At 57.1% G+C, this 22,218-nt stretch overlaps 2 protein-coding genes across 8 annotated transcripts in view; one reads left to right on the forward strand and one right to left on the reverse strand.

Annotated features, from left to right (window-relative positions):
• The first annotated feature begins 3,184 nt into the window (after window positions 1–3,184).
• LOC114582471 (uncharacterized) overlaps window positions 3,185–22,218 on the forward strand; it is a 45,394-nt gene continuing 26,360 nt past the window's right edge. The window contains exons 1-2 of one of the 5 annotated variants that reach the window (XM_077916717.1): window positions 3,185–3,254; window positions 7,487–7,677. The gene's annotated coding sequence lies outside the window, so the exon portion shown is untranslated. The other 4 variants (XM_077916716.1, XM_077916715.1, XM_077916718.1 and 1 more) reach the window with 4 other exon arrangements.
• Window positions 7,340–21,953, reverse strand: VGF (VGF nerve growth factor inducible). 3 transcript variants are annotated; one of them, XM_028703526.2, is made up of 2 exons: window positions 21,501–21,953; window positions 7,340–11,427 (listed from the first exon to the last, which is right to left on the reverse strand). In XM_028703526.2, exon 2 carries the CDS (start codon window positions 11,404–11,406, stop codon window positions 9,676–9,678), a length of 1,731 nt encoding a protein of 576 aa, XP_028559359.2. In that variant the 5' UTR covers window positions 11,407–11,427; window positions 21,501–21,953; the 3' UTR covers window positions 7,340–9,675. The 3 variants fall into 3 exon arrangements, with proteins under 3 accessions (XP_028559359.2, XP_028559358.2, XP_028559360.2); XM_028703525.2 differs by lacking the exon at window positions 21,501–21,953 and adding an exon at window positions 14,046–14,261; XM_028703527.2 differs by lacking the exon at window positions 21,501–21,953 and adding an exon at window positions 13,068–13,179.

Here is a 22,218-nt window from a genome sequence, read left to right on the forward strand (position 1 = left end):
TCACCTCTCATAGTCTCTTTTCCAGGCTAAACATCCCCGGCTCCTTCAACCGTTCCTCATCAGGTTCGTTTCCCAGACCCCTGACAATCTCTCAGCCCACCTTCCAACTTGCCAATCTCCTTCCCAAACTGGGGTGCCCAGAACTCCAGCCGGGGGTCTGACCAAGGCAGCACCTGGGGGAGGGATCTGACTCCCCAAATCTTTCAGGAAGAGGAACCCCGGGAGCCAAAACTATTGAGGTGGGTGTGCTTTGCAAGAGGCCAGCTGCCCACTGAGGTGAGCTTGGCAAGAGGCCAGCTGCCCACTGAGGTGAGCTTTGCAAGAGGCCAGCTGCCCACTGAGGTGAGCTTTGCAAGAGGCCAGCTGCCCACTGAGATGAGCTTTGCAAGAGGCCAGCTGCAAACCCAGCTCCTTCAACCATTCCTCATCCGGCTCATTTCCCAGACCCCTGACAATCTCTCAGCCTACCTTCCAGCTTGCCAATCTCCTTCCCAAACTGGCTGCCCAGAACTCCAGCCAGCGGTCTGACCAAGGCAGCACCTGGGGGAGGGATCTGACTCCTCGAATCTTTCAGGAAGAGGAACTCCTGGAGCCAAAGATATTGAGGTGGGTGTGCTTTGCAAGAGGCCAGCTGCCCACTGAGGTGAGCTTTGCAAGAGGCCAGCTGCCCACTGAGGTGAGCTTTGCAAGAGGCCAGCTGCCCACTGAGATGAGCTTTGCAAGAGGCCGGCTGCCCACTGAGGTGAGCTTTGCAAGAGGCCAGCTGCCCACTGAGATGAGCTTTGCAAGAGGCCAGCTGCCCACTGAGGTGAGCTTTGCAAGAGGCCAGCTGCCCACTGAGATGAGCTTTGCAAGAGGCCAGCTGCCCACTGAGGTGAGCTTTGCAAGAGGCCAGCTGCAAACCCAGCTCCTTCAACCGCTCCTCATCAGCCTCGGTTTCCAGACCCTTGATCATCTCAGTCGGACCTCCTCTGCCAAACAACATCCCAGCTTGACAACATCTTAAATTTTATCACCCGTCCTTTGCCAGCAGGTCCAGATTCTAAAATCCGGAATTGAAAAAGGCTTAAAACAGGTTGCAGCCACAGGAATAGGGTGGGCCCTGAAAACACAGGTGCCTCGGGTGCCCAGGTTCACCAAAACGGAGGCGCTTGGGTAGTTTGGGGGCTGCCAGAGGAGACCCACCTTCTGAGGATAGTCGAGTTGCCAGGAGGGCATCGAAATCACCTGGGGTTGAAGGCCTGCAAGGGAGGAGGCAGTCTCTCAGGTCTTTGGGGCTTAAGGCGGGCGATGATCACCTTGGGCCCCACCTGGGAGCAAACTGGCAACCCATGGGGGGGGGGTTGTGGCTGCTATGTGGGGCGGAGAGGGGAGAGGAGGGCCGGGAAGAGAGGGCCGGTTCACTCTTGTGGAGATCGCTATGTGGGCCGGATTGCGTCTCCATGGATGCGATTTTCGGCACTGCGGAAGCGAGTCCCTGCTGTGTCGGTTTTGCGCAGCGCGCAGGGACTCAGTTTGGGGGCTGTTCGTGGGCCATTTAAATGACCTCCATGGGCCGTTTGTGGCCCAAGGGCCACAGGTTGCTGACCCCTGCTCTACTCCCAGATCAAGTGGGCCGCAAAACTACGCCCACACTCCACCCCCGGGCTGCACACCGCATTTGTCATGGGGGGGCAGGAGCGAGTGCAAAATTTTTATGCCCCCTCTGGCCCTTTCACTGCCTTCCCAGTGTCAGATAAGTGAGGCACTGGGCTTTGGGAAGGAGGTTCTCAGGACAATGTACGTTTGGGCACATTGGGGGTTTTGGGACGAGCGTCGTGAGTGCCCCTCCCTGCCTCTAGTCCTCCCTCTCACACCCCAAACCCCCCCCCCCAGCAGAAAGAAAGCTAGAGCACCTCACTTTGGTTTTCCAGGGGATCTGGTTGAAAGTCCGATCCGGCGAATTAAACCCAAACGCACATAGCTGAAAGAGGACGTTGAGAAGAACGGCCCTCTTCCAACTTCCTCCTGGAGTTCTTTGTGGGTGCCGGGAATCACAGAATCAGAATCGTGAAGTTGGAAGGGACCTTGGGGGTCATCTAGTCCAACCCCTTGCAATGCAGGAATCTCAGCTTTATTACTATTATTACTATTATTATCATTGTCACTGTATAATGGAGCCCAGTCCCCTGGCACAATTCCCCCTGTGCCCTGCACAGCTTGGCCGCCTGGTCTTAGCAGGAGAGGTCATTCTAACAGCCACCTCAGGCCTGGCTTGTTGGAAAACCAACCCTGCTGTGGCTGCTGGGAGCTGGAGAGGAAATTTGGGTGGGCTGGGGGTGAATGCAACGTGGGTCTCCTTGTGGGGAGGAGGAGGAGGGAAGGAGATGCAAAAACCCAAGAGATGATCCAAACTGAACCCCAAAGCCAGGGGTCAGCAAACTTTTTCAGCAGGGGTCGGGTCCACCGTCCCTCAGACCTTGTGGGGGGCCGTACTATATTTTGGAAAAAATATTCCTACGCCCCACAAATCACCCAGAGATACATTTTAAATAAAAGCACACATTCTTCTACTCATGTAAAAACACGCTGATTCGATTGGGCTGGATCCGACCCCGGGGCCTTATGTTGCCTACAGAGGAGCCAACTCCTAAGGTCCCTTCAGCTACCCAATAAAATATTTGAGGCGGGCAGGCGCCCCCAAAGTTGATGGGCATTGCCATTCAAATGGTGTGCGTGTGCACGGCGTCGTGTATCGATTATGTCGGGTGGGGCATACTTCCCCCTCCCCCCAATATTTTTTTTCCAAGTTGGCACCATCGGTGGAGGGGACAGTCAGCCCACCGCGTCTCGCCCAGTTTTTGCTAAAGGCCTTCAGAAGGGTTTAAAATGGGTGGGTGTGGGGAGGACCCAGCCTGCATAAATCTCGGGACCCCACGGTTATTAGTTAATGTATCTGGGAGGAGACACAGCCAAGATCTCTGCAGGCTGATCTCCCATGGAAACGTTCACCGGGACCCCCGAGGTCTCTGCAGCTCCCAATCCCGGCTCGGATTAACCCCCGATGAGAAAGGCGTCGGGCTCCTTCGAAAGTGAAGTCCACGTTTTCCCAGCATCCTGAGACCCGCTCCCTCTGGGTTTTCGCCCTCGATGGAAGCGGGGGGGGGGGGGGGGGAGAGAAAAGGAGCCTCCCACCGGGACTGGGGTGTGCGCCTCTCTCTTGCACCCCCCGTTTTCTATCAGCCCCGCCCCGTGGAATGCAACAGAGGCACAAGGTAATAATGCTCCACATTTTAAAAACAAAAACCCGCGGTTGTTGTGAAATAACCCACAAGCTCCCTGGCTTTTTCTTTCGGAGCAAATAAGGGGGTTGGTTTTTTTTGGGGGGGGGGTAGTTTAGAGAAGGGCTTTTTATGTTTCCTCGCTTAAGTTAGAAGTTTCCAGCAAGCGAGCGGGCTAACTCCTGACTCTCCGCTTCCCCGCAAACTCCGCAGTGTTGGGGGGGGGGGGCGATTTCTGCTCCTGAGGACCAGGCAGCCCCCGCGCAGAGAGGAAGATGCTTGAGACCTTCTGCCTTTCCCCCAGAGAGCAAGCCCACCTGCCCCCTCTATCCCCCTCACAACAACCCTGTGAGGCTGACTCTCCCCCATCTCGAGTGGGGGGCGTCCTGACCCACGTGGTGCCCAAGATGGCCGCCCCCCCCCCCCACCGCTCTCCTCGGCTCCCTCTGCGGGGAAACCTGGACACCGACCGGGTGGTCCGCTTCGTCGGGCGGGCTAGCGCTGCCCCGCGTCCCCCTCGGCCTGTGAGGCAAAGGGGCGGACCAGCTCCAATTGGTCCGGCCCTCCCTGGCACGCTGTTGACTCCGTCGTGGGGGGCCTGCATCTCCTTCCTCCCCCCCCCCCCACCGCAAAGCTATTTTTGGGAAGAGCCTGTGTGGCGTAAGGGTTAAGAGTGTTGGACGCAGCCTCGAAGCTCTTCGTGTCGCCCACCTCGCAGGGTTGCTGTGAAGGTGCAATGAGGAGGAGGCCTCCTACGCCGCGCGTTTGGGTGGGTGGGGGGCTTCCTCCCCCCTCGGTCTGCTCCCCACTTGGCTTGCTGCTCTGCCGCACCCCAGGGGCGGAATTTGGCCATTCAGATTCCAGGGGGCGCCCCGTGAGACGCCGAAAGCCGCGCCATCTCCCCGCACTTTCTCCCTTCGCTCGGGGTCCTTGTGGCGCCCCCCTAAATCGCCAGCCCAAGGAAAGGAGCGAGAAAGCGGGTTCGCCGTCGGGGGCTTCTCTTGCAATGATGCCGAAGGACCCCCGGCCTTCGTCAAGGGGGCGGCAGCAGCAGGAGGAGGAGGAAGGAGCGCGCTCCGCTCTTTGGGACCCGATCCAGCTGCAGGGCGCCTCTTCTTGCCCCTTGAGGAACGTGCCACGTGGTGTCGGTGGGGCTGGGAGGGTCTCCCCACTGGACAGCTGCTCAGGAGACCCTCCCGAGTCCCGCGCCCCAAGTCCCGCGAGACCCTCCCCTCCAGGCCGGCATGTGGGGTGGGCAGCCGGGAAGGGGGCGGCCCCAGGGGCGAGGCCCGAGCCGGGAGGCGCCTTTCTGTCCCCCCGCTGCGTCGGGTCGGCTCTTCGGGGAGTTTTCCGGCGCGGGTGAGTGGCGGTGGGCGGTGGGGGCTAGTCGCTTCGTTTTGCCCTCCTCCGAACCCCCCAACTCCGCCTGCCTCGGGTCCGGGCTGTGGCCCTGCAAGGGGGCGGGCGATGCGACCCTAGCGGGATGGGAAAGCGTGGGGTTCCCATCCGCTGCCTTGGGGAAGGCCTGATTTTTTTGTGGGGGGCAGGGCTCCTCAGTCCTGAAAGTTGTGGAGGTTCGGCTCTGCCCCCCCCCCCCAGGTGCAAATCCGGAGTTGCCTCCTCCAGCTCTGCGCAGAGCGAGCTCAGAATATCCCGTGACTCAGTTTAGGGTCCAGAGGTGCAACGCAGCTCCTCCCCACCCGCCTAAAAGCGGAGCTGTTTCCGGGAGGGGGGGCGCGGGCGGCTGGACCCCTTAGAACAGTGTTTCCCAACCTTGGGGCTCCAGCTGTTTTTGAACTACAACTCCCATCATCCCTAACTAGTAAGACAAGTGGCCAGGGGTGATGGGAATTGTAGTCCAAAAACAGCAGGAGAACCAATGTTGGGAAACACTGCCTTAGAACAGGAGTTCTCAAAACTTTTTTTCCTTGGGCCGCACTTTCACAAAAAAAAAAAAAAAATGCTAACGCCACGCTGAACTTTTTCGTCGCAGAACGAAAAGAAAGAATTATAACACAGGACACAACTGCTTTATGATGATGATGAAATAGAAGAGTTTGGATTTGATATCCCGCCTTTCACTCCCTTTAAGGAGTCTCAAAGCGGCTCACATTCTCCTTTCCCTTCCTCCCCCGCAACAAACACTCTGTGAGGTGAGTGGGGCTGAGAGACTTCAGAGAAGTGTGACTGGCCCAAGGTCACCCAGCAGCTGCATGTGGAGGAGCGGAGACGCGAACCCGGTTCCCCACATTACAAGACTACCGCTCTTAACCACTACACCACACTGGCTCTCAATTCATTGATACGATCGCAGACGGGACGTCCAGAAAGGATGAAATAACGCAGCCACACAAGGACACGAATCTTTCCCAAAATATCATATTGATGGTCCGCCGCTCTTGCCATTCTCTCCTGCCCCCCCCCCCCCTCGAGAACCACAGCGTTCAGCACTTGCAGCAAAAAAATAACCTGGCGATGCCTTGAGCCCCTTTGTTTTTGCACAGATTTTCACAGATTGGACTGGGTAAGACTGTGTCATAACATATTTCGTTGTTCTTTCTCCAGTGTGTAGGTGGGTAGGTTCAGCCGCCACTCTGTACATGCTCAGAAGCCAATTCTGGAGCTAGGACCTGTTGACCTCTTCCACCTCCCTCACCCAGCCCAATTCAAGACCCTTAGAAGAAGCAGGAACTGCTCCCACTTTCTCAGACAGTTTTCTGGGGCTGCCTTTGGGGCAGGAACACAAATGCATCTCAGAATCTTCCAAAATGTTTTAAATTTGGGAAAGTTGCATCCCACCCGCACCTGCCTCCCCGGCTTGAATCATCCTTTGTGAGCTGCCTTGGAGGACTTTCCTAGCTGAAACCCAGCGCGGGAATAAACTTCAACATGGCCTGGCACGCTTCTGAATGTCAGCTGCTTGGAACCGCTGGAGGAGAGAGTCGCTTGGGCACTTGCTGGTTAGCCACAATGCAAGCAGAATGCTGGATGAGTTGGGCCACTGGCCTGATCCCGCAGCCTCTTGGGATACGTTCATGCCTCTGCTGGGTGTGGAGGTTACGAGAGGGATTTTTAGGGCTGGGTGATATACAGTGGTACCTCGGGTTACAGACTCCGCTAACCCAGAAATAGTACCTCAGGTTAAGAACTTTTCTTCAGGATGAGAACAGAAATCGCGTAGTGGTGGTGTGGTGGCAGCGGGAGGCCCCATTAGTGAAAGTGGTACCTCAGGTTAAGAGCAGTTTTAGGTTAAGAACGGACCTCCAGAATGAATTAAGTTCTTAACCCAAAGTGCCACTGTATTGACATATTGTCCAAAACCGGTTTGACATCCATATTGTGATACCAGTTTCATAATTGTTGACCCGGCAAAAGTATTGCAAATCATGAGGTGTCTGTGCTATGCAAAAATCACAGTGTGGGGAAAACTGTGAAGCCAGCCAATGTTTCTCTCGATTCCTTCAGCCCTGGGTAACTCTGCCGTCTCGGCTCTTCTCAGCTCTCCCCTGCCGCATGCAGGGGGGCGGCGAATCACAAGAGCAGGCGCCGGCAAAAATCACAGTGCGAGGGAAACTGTGAAGCCAGCCGATGCCTCTACACAGCTCCATCCCTATTTCAGACATTGTGATATATCATTGCGTCATGATGTTTAGTTGATGATATATGGCGATGTTGAAAACCAGATATCACCCAGCCCTGGAGGTTATTGATAATTTATTTCTAAATTGGGATTTCAAACCAGGCCTTGCCCCCTTTGTGCTCCCAGGGTGGTTTATGTACAGCGCAATGCAAGGAAACTGTGTAATGCATAATCATTTCTAGGCTGTAAGTTATGCTGCAACAGGAACAAATAAGAGCGGTGGCGACAGCGGCTGCAACAGGAGGGAGGTTTTTGATCTCATCCTGCACACAGACACACACACACACACAGACCAGATACCTGTGCAGAAAGGTGCACCTTAACCTACCATTGAAATGTGGCCGGGTTCTCTTTGGAGGGGGGGGGTCACGCCACACCTTGAATGCCCCCCCTCCTGCGCCACCACTGACCCTCCAGATCTGCAAATAATGAGAGTAACTCGTAATAAAATAGTTGCTTTTATTTTATAGCAAAACTAGGAATTCCACATGCTATTTACAACAGGCCAAAGGTGTTTTATTTCAAGTACAACAAAATGGATCAGGACATCGAAACAACTCTTTTTATTATTATTATTATTTTACAGGACTGGACGCCACAAAGCGAAGAAACTCGCACACTCTAGGACTGATGCCGGCGGAAGGGGGTTCTTTTTTGGACGCGTGCAGACTGCTTCCTTCGCCCCCATCCTACCCTCCCCCCCCCGGCTTGCTCTCCGGAAACCCGCCCTGGTGGACCCTTTCAGGTACAGCTTTAGATGGTCATGGACTTACACAAGTAGGTATCGATACAGCATGCTCAAAGCCTCCCCCTCCCCAACTTGTTTCTGAGTGCGGGTGCCTGTGGAGCTCAAGGTGCCCCACGCCTGGGTGCTGTGGAAGGAACGGCTTGGGGCGCGGGAAGAGTTTGTGGTAAGGCAGTTTGTGGTCAGAAACCTCTCTGTCTCTCTTTCTGCTGCCCTGGCCTCCTCCGTCTCAGCCAGGGAATATTTTTGTTCTGGACAGAATTCCGTGGGGAGAGGGGGCGGCGGAGGCAGCAGCAGCAGAGAGCCTCTGGGCCCCCAGCGCTTGAGGGGGAGGAGTGTGGATTTTGTGGCAATTTTCTCTCTTCCACCTGATTTAAGGCAGTATAAACCTCAGCCAGGCTCTGGAGCCAAAAGTCTGCCCCAAGGGGCCGGAAACACCCCCCCCAGCTGAACTGAACACAAGTGAACTGGGTTAATTTAGGTCTGTGAGAATAAGTCCTCCTCTCCTCTCGGAGTACTTGAGGGCAAATACTCCTCCATGTTTGTGGCTTCTCAGCCGCCCTGAATTTCCACACGCATTTCTTTGAACGGGGTTGGCAGCCAGGAAATTGGGGTGGGGGGGCACTTCTGTGAGCAGTTTCTGGGTCGCATCTTTTACCCTGTGACTTCCCCCTCCGCTTTTGGTAGGCTAAATATTGGATGAGCAAAGTAGGGCAAGGTTTTTAGCAGCTACGTTAGGTTTCCAAAACATGTCTGTGTTTTAAAGGGTGGGTTGGACTAGATGACCCTTGGGGTCCCTTCCAGCTCTACAATTCTGGGATTCTGCTGTTCTTCTTGTTGCAGAGAAAAGGGGTGTTATCTCTGTATCCAGCAGTGTGAGGAGCTTTTGCAGTGCTCGGAGCCTCACTCTAGGCCAGGGATTCCCAAACATGGATCTCCAGCTGTTTTTTGGACTACAATCCATTCCACTAGTCTTGCCAGCTAGTTACGGTGGGAATTGTAGTCCAAAACCAGCTGGGAGACCCAAGTTTGGGAAAGACCAGTCTAGGCTTTTGCTAGAGTAAACCACTCCCTGCTGCCCTGCTCAGGGTGCAGGATCAGGTCCTCTTGGGTCCTCGCTTTCAGTGCCACCTGGTGGCCTTCATTATCACAAACACCTGGGGAGATGTGGCCACAATTATTCATTCCTCTCTCTCCCCCCTCTCCATTGTTTGCTGGGGCTCCTCTCTTGAGTGTGCTGTAAAACTGTGCATGTGCGTAGCCACGGGGTGGGGTGGGGCATCTGCCCTCCCTAAATAAAGCAAATCAATAAAAATACTTAACTATCTGAGGTTCTGCCCCCCCTAACATGAAACGTGCCCCCCCTAATAAAATTACTGGCTATGCCCATGAAATTGTGCGGTTTTGGGTGGTGGGGTTGGAGGGGGCTGTTTCCCAAGGGGGCAGGAGGGAGATCCAGACAGGTGGTGGTTTCAACTGAAAACCCCTTAGGATTTGCAGCGTTACACTTGGAATGCTTGCTGTGAGGCTGCCCCCGAGGAAGGAGGGGCCAGGAAGGGGCGGGTCCTTGCCAATTTTGCATTGGCAGGGTGGCTGCCTGCTGTTTTGTACAGCTGGGACAGGCGGAGGGGGGGCGGTCCTGCCCCATGGCTGCACGGGGAGCTCCGACTTGACTCACTGCAGCGGAAAAACAGGTGTCCCTCTGTCTGAACGCTCCGCGCAGGTTTCTTTCCTGCCTGGAGGCCAGATATTTGAGATGCGCACCTGATGAGGGTGTGGGCAGGGGGGCGGCGGCTTGGTATCCAGGGGGGGGGGGGGTGAGGAGGCAACCAGGTAGCTGGCTGTGAGGAGGAGGAGGAGGAGGGTGGGGTGGCAACCGGGCGTCCTCCGCGTGGACCTTTCGCTCGGTGGGGGAGACTCTGTTCTCCTGACTCATGCAAGAACCTGAATTTCATGTCGGAAACACGGCGGATGGCAGTTTCTTTGGGCGGGGGGCGAGGAGAGGGGCGGAGGGGACCCCCGGGCGGCTCTCACTGGAAAGCCTTGGGGCGCTTCATCAGCATCGTCTCGATGTAGTTCTGCAGCTCCTCGTCCTCGCCGCCGTCGTCGTCCTCCTCGCGGGCCGGGCCGTCGTCGTAGAACTCCTCCCGGGGCACCACGGGGCCGGGGAGCGGGCCGCGGAAGCGCGCGTAGGGCGGAGGCTGGAAAGTCCGCGGGTTGATGTAGTTGGAGATCTTGTTGCTGCCCGCGTAGTTGCTGACGCCGCCGCCGCCGCCGCCTCCTCTGTGGCCGCTGCTGCCTCCGCTGGGCCGGGCCGGGTACCATTTGGGCGCCGGGTACTCGTCCCCTTTCAGCACCTCGTTCCAGGCCGCCTCGTTCTGCTTGGGGAGGCGGTGGTGGTGGTAGGACTTGTAGTCCGCCGGAGGGTAGTAGGGCTTCTGCGGGGGCCGCGGCTCCGGGCGGTAGACGGCGTAGGCGGGCGCCTTCTTGGGCTTGTTGCGCGGCGGCGGCAGCGGAGGGGCCCCGGGCCCTTTGGCCTTGCTTCCCGCGGGGGCCACTTCGGGGACCTCCTTCTTCTTCTTCTCCACGTTGTTGATGATGTCGATGACGTCGTCGGCGGGCAGGTGCAGTTTGCTGGACAGCTCGATCAGGCGGTCGATGGTGTTGGGGTCGATGTCGTCGTCGTCCTCCTCGACGGGCGCCTCGTTGGAGCGCTTGTCCTCGGCCACGTTGCCCTCCTCGTCCTCGAAGAGGAGCCCGCTGCCCTTGCGGCGGATCCCGCTCCGCTGCGGCGGCTCCTCCTCGTCGTCCTCGTCTTCCTCCTGCGCGTTGGCCCCCTGGCGCCCGTCCTCCTCCTCCTCCTCACCGTCCTTCAACAGGTACTGGAGCAGCAGGTCGGAGGCCATGTCCGCCAGGCGCTCCTCCTCGGCCGCCGCCCTCCGCGCCTCCTCCGCCTGGCGCCGGCTCTCGGCCAGCTCCTCGTAGCGCCTCTGCAGGAGCTGGTGCTCCAGGTGTTGCTGCTGGCGCAGCTTGCGCGCCCCGTCCCAGGGCTCTCCTCCCGGGGGCGCCGGGCTGCGCTTGGCGTGCGCCCTCAGCCGCTCGTACTCCTCCAGCTCCTTGAGCACGTCGTCCCGCTCCTGGGGGGCCGGCGGGCCCTGGGGGGGCTCCGCCCTCTTGGCGGCCGAGCTGTAGCGCTGCAGCTCCTCCAACATCGACTTGAGGGCGTCCAGCTCCTGCTGCCCGAAGCTTCTCTCGCCAGCCTCGCCGCCCTCTTCCTCCAGCTCCTCTTGCTTTCGGCCTCCGTCTTCGCCCGCCTCCCAGCGCGGCCCCTGCGCCTTCTTTTCCGGCTGCTCCTGCGCGTCGGAGCTCTTGGTCTCGCTGCGCACCCGCTCCTCGTTGGCGCTGGGCTCCGGGTTCAGGCTCTGGCCGCCGCTGGGCTTGTCGGCCTCGGCCTGGAGCGCCTGCAGGAGGACCGCGGCCAAGGCCTTGGGGTCCACGTCTTGGAAGAGGTCGCCTTCGTCGGGGCCGCCCCGCTTCTGGTCTTCGGGACCGAGGGGTCCCGGCAGCATCGCCCGGCCGGCTGGAGAGTTTTCAGGCTGGGGGGACTCGCGGTCGTTGTCGCCGCCGCCGCCGCCTGGGCGGGCCTCCTCCTCCTGCCCCCTTCCAGTGGGGAGCGCAGCAGCGCGGAGGTGGGACTGCGCCAGGAGGAGGCAGAGAGAGAGGAGCCAGGCAGCTCTGCGAAGGTGGTGAAGGCACGGCATCCTGCCACGCGGAGAGAGGTGCTGTGCAGGGGAGACAGACAAAGGCGAGGTCAGAGCGGCATAAAGTCGAGGAGACACCCCCCTCCCCATTCTCTCTCTCTCTCTCTTCTACACAGCAGGAGACTCTTAATCTCAGGGTTCCAGCCATAGGGCGAAAGAGCGCTGCATTGCAGCGGGTTCGACTGGATGATCCTCAGGTCCCTTTAGAAGTCTACGATTCACGCGCACAGATTGAGTGGAAGAGCAAAACCCCCACGTGCCATGGAATCCTAGGGTTGGAAGGGACCCTGAGGATCATCTAGCCCAACCCCCTGCAATGCAGGAATAGGCAGCCGTCCCCTGCAGGGATCGAACCTGCCACCTCGGCGTTTTCAGCACCGGGCTCTGACCAGCCGAGCTGTTCTGTGTGATGTTGCTAACACTGTTGCCTCGTGCAGGTTTGCCCTGGCCTTTGGCGAGACCCACAAACTTAACGAACTTGGGAAAGGAAACGTCATCCCCTTGGCGGGAGGGGAGGTGCCTCGACCCACAAGCCTTGAGTGGGGGGGGGGGGCTGGCCGGTCTAGGTGACACAGTTCTGTCACCGAGGAGGGGGTGGCGGGGTCCTTTGGCGAGCCTCTTCCTGATTAGGACTTCCCCTTCTGTGGGGCTGAGCCCCCGCTTTCCCCTCGGAAAATGGTTTCTGCCCAGCCCCACACCAGGCGCAGCGCTCCAGCCCTCGTGTTAACGTGGTCCTCTCTCGTCCCCACATCTCTCTCCCCCCCCCCACTCCCATTTTCTTAAGACCCGGCTGCATCGTGGGGTTTTGTTTCCCCCCCGAAGCGCCTCCTGCCAGCTCGCTGCCTGAGCGGCGGAGAGGCACGTCGTGTACTGTACGCTCGTAATGGGTCTCTCATTGACAATTCCGTGCATCGCCGCCGGATTCCGGGATCCTGCTCGCCTCGTAGGGTTGCCTGCCTGCCTGCCAGAGGTGCGCGCGCGCGCACACACACCCGGGCAGCTCCTTCCGACAAAACGTCTCTCTCTGCGCGCACGTACAAAACACTACGCCATGCATCTCCTTCTCCTCCGCCCCCCCCCGCACACTTTCCCAACTCCGCCGGGGTTGCCAAGGGATGCCACGAGACGGAAGAGCCCGCTCCTCGTGCTCAGCAGAGGGGGGGGGCAGGAGGGTGCCGCCACCCCCGCTCCTCAGTCGCCAGGACCCTCAGTTCTTGGCACCCGGCTACATTCCTGCATTCTCAGCCTAGGTGTGCTCAGTTGGGGGGGGGGGGCGCTGCTGTTTATCGGAAGTGCATTTTGAACTGGCAGTTTTATTACCCTCGTTTTTGCCTTTTCCACCCAGCCTAGATTTTCCCCATACTGTGAGGGGAACGAGGAGGCTCTTCCGTCTGAATCGTGCTGTGGAAGAGGGGGGTCTGCGGGGGTCCGCTTGCAGCTAGATCCGGGGTCCCCATAATTCTTTCCCTGCCTCCCACCCACCACCCCACTTCCCTGGAGCTGCTCCTGACATCCTCATCTCATCGATTGGGGTGTTCTTTCCTACACCCCACTATTCGGCTTTATATGGGACCGATGGGATCTTTGTCTCCCTCCCTCCCTATATAAGAGTTACTCTAGAACAAAGAAGTCCTCTGCTCGTCCCCCCCCCCCCAGCCCACCTTTTCTTCCTCAGTTATCTCTGAGCTGTGGGTCACTGGGCTGGCTGCTTCTGGGGCACCGAAAGCGTCGCCCCGTGCCTCCTCCGCCTCCCCACATCAGAGAGAGCGCGCGAAAGACCTGCTGGCTCGTCTCTCGCTCGCTCGCTCGCTCCCCCCCCCTCTCTGCAGTCCCCACACCCACCGCCCACACATGCAGGGGAGGAGATGACTGGCAGCCTCAGCGCTGCTGCCGCCGCCTCCGTCTGCCGGCTGAGACCCTCCGCTACCACCCCCCTCTTTCCCAACAGCCATTCACCTTTAGAAAGCTGACCCCCGCTCCAATGCCGTTGGAGCAGCCCCCGCGCCCCATTTTCAGCCCCTCTGCATAACTTAGCCCCACCCCAGTTTCAAGAGAGCCTTCCCAACAACACCCCCGGATTCCTCGCCTTCTCCAACGTTCGCATAATTCTCCATTCTTTCCCACCGGCTCCCCACAAGCGTTTTTCCACCCCCTCCATCCTCAAGGGATAGAATCCCCTGCCCCACATCTGCGTCCGTCTACCTGCCATATCTCGAAGCGACCGAGCCCCCCCTCCATTTCTCTCCCCCCCTCTACGACCGGCTTCCCCCTGTCGCTAGCGAAAGGCGCCCGCCCCTCTTCGGGAATCGCTCCCCCAAGGGGACCACCCTGAACCCCGCATCTCGGGGCAGCCCTTCTTGGGGGGGGGGGGAGCAGACGCCCTCCTTGCCAACCGGCGGTTCCCATCCTGGAGACGCGCAGCCGCCGCCCCAGAGCCGCCGCCACCTCTTCGTCGTCCCCGGCCGCCTCCTCGCCTTAAATCACCGCTACCGAGCAGCGCTTCCTTCAGCGCCCCCCACCCTCTCCGACCATCCTTCCAGGGATGGGCGAGGCGGGCCGGGGGTTGTCCTCTAGGACTCCCCCACCCCCCGCTTCTCGCCGCCTGTGTAATGACTCTGCAAGGGAGGGGGACGTGTTACCGGCTCCGTGGCAGCTGGGCCGGCCGGGGGTCTGGGGTCCGCCCCACCCCTCTGGAGTCGCTGGGTCCGCCCGCCTGGCTCTGCCTTTCGCTCTCTCGCTCGCTCGCCGGGGCTGCGCTGCCGCCGTTCAGCACCTTGGAGAGCGGCTGGGCTGGGCGGCCGCTTTTGTACTTCCAGCCGGGCCCACGTGGGGGGCCCCATTGACGTCAATGTTCATTCATAAAATTCGAGCACGATTGGAGGGGAGCCCCGCGCCTGCGCACAACCGGGGGGGTGGAGGAAGAAAAGGGAAAAAAGTCCAGCGAGCGAGCGAGCGAATGGAATGAATGAAGGGGATGAATGGGAAGAGAGTGGAGTGTTGGGTGAATGAATGACTGAAGAAGAATCGGGAGGAGGAGAGAGGGATTCGTGAATGGTCCGGGGCCTGGGGGAGACACGGAGGAAGCCTCGGCTCCAGGGCCTGGGGGAGGCTTCCCCGCCGCCGCCGCCGCCGCCTCCGGCCGGTGTGGGCGCTCGGGAGCGCGCTGGCGGGAGAAGACCCCTTTGTTCCCAGGCGCCGCTCCGAGAGAACCTCTCTCTCTCCCGCGCCCTTTACCTCGGGGCCGGTGCGCGGAGGGCGCCCTTTGCGGGAGGCGCCTGTGGACGCGCACGCAGGTAACCAGGCGAGGTGGGGCGCGCTAGGAGGACGCGTGTGCTCCGCGCGTGTGTTCAGACGGGCGCTCGCCCGGAGAGTCCACGTCGCCTTCCTGCCCCCCCCCCGCGCGCTAGTGCGGACCCGGGGCGCGCCTCCTCCTCCGCCTCCGCGCTTTAACCGGCGGGTCTCCTTCTGCGAGCGATTCGATGGGGAGATGCGCTCTGGCTGGCTGGCTCTCGGTCTCCCGACGGCCCGGCTCCCTCCCACCTGCGCGCTCTCGCGCCTCTCTCCTTCCAGCCCCCTCTCACCGCGGTGCTCGCCCATTCATACAAAGAGCGCCCCCCCCCCCAGCGCCGCATTTTAATCCTGCCCTCTATCCCTGGACGGCGCTCCTCCTCTTAGTTCCCAGGTTGATCAGCTCCCGCCCCACACTTTTCGGTGGGGGTACGTGCCACCGGGTGCTTCCAGCCTCGGGGGGTGGCAGGTGGGGAGAAGGGCAGGGGCGATGAGTCACCCTCCGCACGCTCTGCAGTCCTCTGCGTCCTTCACGCCCCCTTCACGGTCCTGGGAGTGGGGGTGGGGGTGGGCGTTGCGGTGGCTGCTGCTGCTCCGGCTGCTGCAACAGCCCCATATGTGGGGAGAGGGGGGCTTAGGGCAGGGAGAGATGCTTACAGGTGGACCCCCCCCAACACACCTCTCCCTTTCTGACATTCCTCCAAAGATTCTGCTTCTCTCTCTGCCCCCTCCCCCAACACTGTCATTCGTGTTTTGCTGCAATGAAAGAGGGGATTCATTTTGCGCCCCCCCCCCCGTGCTGCAGTGGAGGGATCTATGCTGCACAATGCTGGGGGTGGGCGAGCAACCACGGGAAGGTCATTGACACCCCCCCTTAGCTGCAGTTGAGCAAGGTGGCTCCCTCCCTGAAGCCCTCCGTCCCTGAAGCCCACACAACACCAAAAGGGTCTCTGGGGGTCTTCCTGGACCATTTCAGCCAACTCTGCCCCCTCACTCCCCACCCCAGATGCAGGGGCTCCTCAGCAGCCCAGATTTAAAGCTGAAAGGGACATTCACAATTACTTGGGACTCAACAACATCTCATTGCCTGTATGAAATCCCACCTTCTCCCCCCCCCCCCCCCACACAAGTGAAAGGTGTCTGCTTCTAGATTTTTGAGCAACCTTCTAGATCCTTTTTGGGTTGGGTAGGTTTCAGCCATGATAAACCCTCAAAGCAGAACAACCGTCTGCATGCAAGCTGTCGAATAATATCAAATATTGGAACGCGCTGGAGGTATGAAATATTCTGGATGCTAAACACAGACCAAATTGTTGGTAGACGTGGCTGTCGAGCTTTCAGCTCTAAGGAGAAGGTTTGCCAGCAGATTTCTCTCTCCTGAAATGTAGGGTTGAAACAACAGCTGTGTACATTTTGCTGTCGCCTCTGTCCTCCCTGCTCCCACTGCTGGTTTCTGAAGACGTATAGACATGACGTTAGCCACAATTCATACTCGCCCTGCAACTATTTGTGTATTTTCATGCATTCTCCCCTCAAGCCAGCTCCAATCTGAATTGGAAACTGAAGACACACCATCGCCCCCTTTCCAGCTCAGCCGAGATGTGGACATTTGAGCCAGCCATTGAACATGTGCAGAGGGCGGCTTCACAAACAGGAGTTCCAGGTGGGGGTGGATTGCAGGTGTGTGGGGAAGCAGACAGGTAATGCACGTCAGGTGATTATATCCCCGCTCCCCTTGCACCCCCTGGGGCAGACAAGCAGTGAGTCACTTAGTTGTACAGCACTGTGAAAATTTGAAACTTGGGGAGGAGGAAGAACCTCCGTGCAGGTAGAAAAGCTCAGTTGGTGGGGTTTAGTTTAGTTTTAGATTTGATATCCCGCTTTATCACTACCTGAAGGAGTCTCAAAGCAGCCAACATTCTCCTTTCCCTTCCTCCCCCATAACAAACACTCTGTGGGGCTGAGAGACTTCAGAGAAGTATGACTGGCCCAAGGTCACCCAGCAGCTGCAGGTGGAGGAGCGGGGAAGCGAACCCGGTTCACCAGATTATGAATCCAGCACTCTTAACCACTACACCTCACTGGCTCTTGACTCTCAATCTCAGGGTCATGGGTTTGAGCCCCACGTCGGGCAAAAGATTCCTGCATTGCAGGGGGTTGGACTAGATGACCCCTGAGGTCTCTTCCAACTCTACAATTGAGTGATTTTTGTCTTAAGCTGCTAAAGTATCCATAGGCTCATCCATAGGCTTCCTTGGAGAGAGACGCTAGCAGACCACCATGTGGCTAGATTTCTGAAACCAGAGTCCATACATGCACCAGAACCATACATCGCCATCATGCAAGAACATAAGATGAACTTGCAGCTGGATCAGGCCAGGGCCCATTTCCTCTGTTTTCAGCAACTGAGATTCAAAAGGAATTCTCCGCCTCCTCCGTCCAATTCTCTTCTAAAGCCATCTAGGTTGTTGGTTGCGGAAGGGAGTTTCGCACCTCAGTTCTTTATTTTATCTATCCTGAAGCTTCCAGCATTAAACGCCATCAGATGTCCACAAATCCTGGTGTCATGGGAGAGGGAGGGAAACTTCTTCCTCCAATGCCATGCATAATTGCATAAACTCCGGCCATGCCGCCTCTTAACTGCCTGAAAAGCCCCCCAATGCTGCAACCCCCTCCTCACAGGAACAGCCCTTTATCTGGAGCAGAACAAAAATCCGTCTAGCTCAGCACCCTCCTGCTTTTCATGGTGGCTGACCAGGATTTGTAGGGCAACAATTTTTTCTCCCTCCCTCCCTCCCTCCCTGGTATCCATACTCTCCAGGCAGCCTTTCTGTGAGGTCAGAGAGCAGCACAAGAACCTCACACCCCAAAATGCAGTCCTGGGTCCCTCTCCTTATTGCATCACTTCCTGTGTGCAAGACTGGACCTCCCTGCCTTGCGCAAAGTTAAATGCAGTTAGTTCCTGTGTGGCCCTGTTTAAATTCGACAGCTCCACCACAAACAACAGGAGTGGAAGAAGTTTGGCGCAGTTGGATACAGCCCAGCACCCTGTTCTCTGTCAGGTGCACCAAAGTGGAGAGGCTCACCTGCAGGACCTCTCTCTCCCAGCCCTATGTGGAAATGTGTGGATTTGAGACCTTCTGCATGCCAAGCAGGTGTTCTGCCACTGAGCTCTGGCACTTCTGCTTCTTCTGGGAGGATCTGCCGCCCAATCACAGGCAGGAGACTCCAGGACATCATATCTTCTGAACTTTTGTGGCGGGAAGGGGAACAATCGAAACTTTCCCTCTGTTTCTTCCTTCCACTACTTACTACACACTCTTTTTCTTACCTGCGATGGAGGGAGACATTTCTCTGCTCTCCTCCTTTTGAACTGGACTGCGGATATTTGTAATAATAATAATAATAATAATAATAATAATAATAATAATAATAATAATAATAATAATTATTTATATCCCGCCCTCCCCAGCCAAAGCCGGGCTCAGAGTGGCTAACAACAATAAAAGTAACACAGCATTCTAAAATCAAATCAAAATCAAATTACAGTGGTACCTCGGGTTAAGTACTTAATTCGTTCCAGAGGTCCGTTCTTAACCTGAAACTGTTCTTAACCTGAAGCACCACTTTAGCTAATGGGGCCTCCCGCTGCTGCTGCACCGCCGGAGCACAATTTCTGTTCTCATCCTGAAGCAAAGTTCTTAACCCGAGGTAATGGGTTAGCGGAGTCTGTAACCTGAAGTGTATGTAACCCGAGGTACCACTGTAATGGCAACCATTGGGCTAGAGTTCTGTGAAGATTACCAAGATAAAGGTAAAGGGACCCCTGACCGTTAGGTCCAGTTGCAGCCGACTCTGGGGTTGCGGCGCTCATCTCGCTTTATTGGCCGAGGGAGCTGGCGTACATCTTCCAGGTCATGTGGCCAGCAGGACTAAGCCGCTTCTGGCGAACCAGAGCAGCGCACGGAAACGCCATTTACCTTCCCGCCAGAGCAGTACCTATTTATCTACTTGTACTTTGACGTGTTTTTGAACTGCAAGGTTGGCAGGAGCAGGGACCGAGCAATGGGAGCTCACCCCGTCGCTGGGATTCGAACCGCCGACCTTCTGATCGGCAAGTCCTAGGCTCACTGGTTTAACCCACAGTGCCACCTGCGTCCCTTTGAGGATTACCAAAGGAGGGGGTAATTATTTACTCCCTCCTTTGGTAAACAGTTAAAGATTATTGCCTGCCTGATTTTCATCACTGTGTATCTCCCCCACTTCTCCCACCCACCACGGGCCAATGGAAACCCCCTTGCTGGCACAAGCCACAACTCCTTATTCTGCCCCTCCACCATGGAGAAGAGAATTAGAAGAGTCCGCTGGGTCAGGCCAAAGGGGGCCCATCCAGCCCAACACCCTGTCCTCACAGTGGCCCACTAGATGCCCTGTTGGGAAACCAGCAAGCAAAACCCAAACGCAAGAGCCCTTTTCCCTCCTGGGGTTTCCAGCAACTGGGGTTCAGAAGTGTCGCTGCCCCGACCACAGAGGCAGAGCGGGGCCAGTGTGGCTGTTAGCCATCGATAGCCCCCTCCTCCATGAAACAGGGTTGTTAAGACCGCGGAGACCAGAGGAGGGGTTCCTTGTTGGTTGAGTTGCCCAGATGGTACTGTGGTATAAACCACAGAGCCTACGACTTGACGATCGGAAGGTCGGCAGTTCGAATCCCCGCGACGGGGTGAGCTCCCGTTGTCGGTCCCTGCTCCTGCCAACCTAGCAGTTCGAAAGCACGTCAAAGTGCAAGTAGATAAATAGGTACCGCTCCAGCAGGAAGGTAAACAGCGTTTCCGTGCGCTGCTCTGGTTCGCCAGAAGTGGCTTAGTCCTGCTGGCCACATGACCCGGAAGCTGTACGCCGGCTCCCTTGGCCAGTAAAGCGAGATGAGCGCTGCAACCCCAGAGTCAGCCATGACTGGACCTAACAGTCAGGGGTCTCTTTACCTTACTCCATAAAGGGTGAGTTGAGAAGCCATGGGCTTGGGGTGAGCAGTGAGGTCTAGAAGCTGTGAGGCAATAGGAAGGGAGCCTGGGCTCCGAGGGTGGGGGGTGTGTGAGCAGTCTCCCCACGTGTGACCCCTGGTCCCTTTCCATCCATGGGCTACCTGATGCCCTCCTCCAACGCCCACATTGACTCACTCACACAATCACTTCTACCTCCTCCTCCTCCTCCTCTGCCATTTCCCATCCTTTCTCCCGGAAAATTAGCTGCTCCCTCCCGGGGCTAATGCCGGATTTCCGGGCTGTCAGAGCTTAGATTGATGCCTGGTGAGTGAGTCACTCTTGCAGCAGGAGCCTCTGATTGTGTGAATGAATCAAAGGGGCTGGATCCCTGCCTGGCTGGCGTAAAGCAGGGCTGCTCTCCCTGGGTCTCTGCCTCTCTTCCTCGACTGCAGCAGGAGGGGGCTGGCCCAAAGCAAGGAGCCGCAGGTGGAGGAATTATGGGCTGGGGGTGCTGGACCTGCGGAGCAGAGGGGCAGCCCAATCCAGCAGAGGCGCCCGGATTCAATTTCATGCTTGGCCAGATCCAGTAGGTGGGTGGACAGATGGGAGAGAGAGGAGGGGAAGGGAATGAGTGGTCTGCTTAGGACCACTTCGCTCGCTTTCCGGAAGGCCTTCTGGCTGCTTGGTCAGCTGCACCCCCTTCCTCCTATGCGGCCCACTACTCTGTAATACCTCAGCGCCTGGCCCCCCAATCCCTTACAGAGGTTGCAAGGGCCACACCCCCAGACAATCTTCCTGAGAAGTTTGGCCGAGGGGCTTGGAGGTGAGACTTAAGGGGGAAATGCTCCCTATGGCCTCGCTCCTTCCCTTCAAGGCCCCCCTGTGGGTGAGCCCCTTCCCCGCCTGGGCTAAATTAGGTTTTGCTGGATCCTAGTCCAGCGTCCTGTTCTCACAGTGGCCAAACAGTTGCCTCTTCTGGGAAACCCTCAAGGGGGACTTCAGCACAAGAGCAAAATTATTCCAGCAGCTGGGATTCAGAAGCATCACTGACTCCAGCTGTGAGGCAGAGCAGAACCTTCACAGCTAGTAGCCACTGACAGCCCTCTCCTCTGTGAATTTGTCCAGGTCTCCTGTGGCAGAGAGTTCCACATGTTAACCCTGCACTGCATGAATAAGGACTTTCTTCTATCTGCCGTGAATCTTCCAGTGTTCAGCTCCACTGGATGCACACGAGTCTCTGTGATAGGAGAGAGGGAGCAAATTTTTCTCTTTCCACTTTCTTCATGCCATCCATAATTTTACAAACTTCTATCACTTTGCCTCTTACCCAGCTTTTCTCTAAGCTGGAACGTCCAAAACATTGCAGCCTTCATGATGGAGATGGACTGAGCTTTAAAGCTGTCAATTAAAATTTAAACCTCCTGTCCCATGTGTGTGGGAGAACTGTGAGAGTGAACAGGCTGTGAAACCCTTTTGGCAGAGTAAACAACACGTGTGCTTTTGCAGCTTACCAGAAGCTAGGAATTAGGAAGCTACACTTTTTTATCCCTGTTTGAGGTCCGCTGACCTGCCCCTCTTTGTCCCCGTTGCCAAGAATGACCACACCTTTCAGCAAAAACAAAGAAGTTTACTTACAATTCAGCGCAGACAGCAAATACATCAAAATAGTACTTCTTAGTTACAAAATTCCAAAAAGGTGTGACCTAGAACAATTAAGATATCAAAACATGTGCTATGCAGACTTGGATCACTCTTCTCCATTCTGTTTCCCTTTAACACTCTCAGACTGTTTAAGTAAACAATAAAAATATAAAGCTTACTCACCTATAAGTCTTGCCAAGATTCAACAGCTCCAGTGATGAAAATCAGACAGGCAGTAATCTTGAACAATTACAAAGCACATAGTCCAAAAGTGGTGTGCATTCTCTGGAGGAGAGTTCACAGGCATCTTTTCCCCCCATCACAGATAAGGAGAAGAGTGTGAGAGGAAGAAGAAGTTTTCTATCATTCCCCTTCCTGCCGCAAAAGTTTAGAGGATATGACATCATGCAGTGACTCGCTAGCGGATCAATCCTCCAGCAGGCACGACATGAAGTGGGGGCTGCCTCCCCCCAGCCCCAGATGAAGAACACCTGCCTCCTCATCACACCTGCCTCCTTTTCTGCTCTGGGGGCTCTCTTGCCTGCCTCCACCTAGGCACTTCCTGTTTCTGCCCATTCGTTCATCCATTCACCCCCTTTCTCTTCCACCCGTTTATTCCTGTTTGCGATGTGCAAAATGACCTTTGGGTTCCCTTCCAATTCTACCATTCTAATAAACAGCTCTCCCTCTCAGAGGCCCTGCTTTCCTTCCCCTCACACCCCTCCATGTCTCATCCGCTCCCCCCACCCCCCCATTCTGTCCTTCAACACAACCAGCTGCCCTGAATCCCGCCCCCCCCTATACACATCTTGACCTCTGCCTGCCTGCCTCCCTCTGAACCTTTGACCTCTTCTCCCCTTCCCCAAAGTGGATGGGCTTGTGCGATGGGGGTGGCAGCAGA

Source organism: Podarcis muralis, chromosome 13, assembly GCF_964188315.1.
Source record: "Podarcis muralis chromosome 13, rPodMur119.hap1.1, whole genome shotgun sequence".
Classification (NCBI taxonomy): domain Eukaryota; kingdom Metazoa; phylum Chordata; class Lepidosauria; order Squamata; family Lacertidae; genus Podarcis; species Podarcis muralis.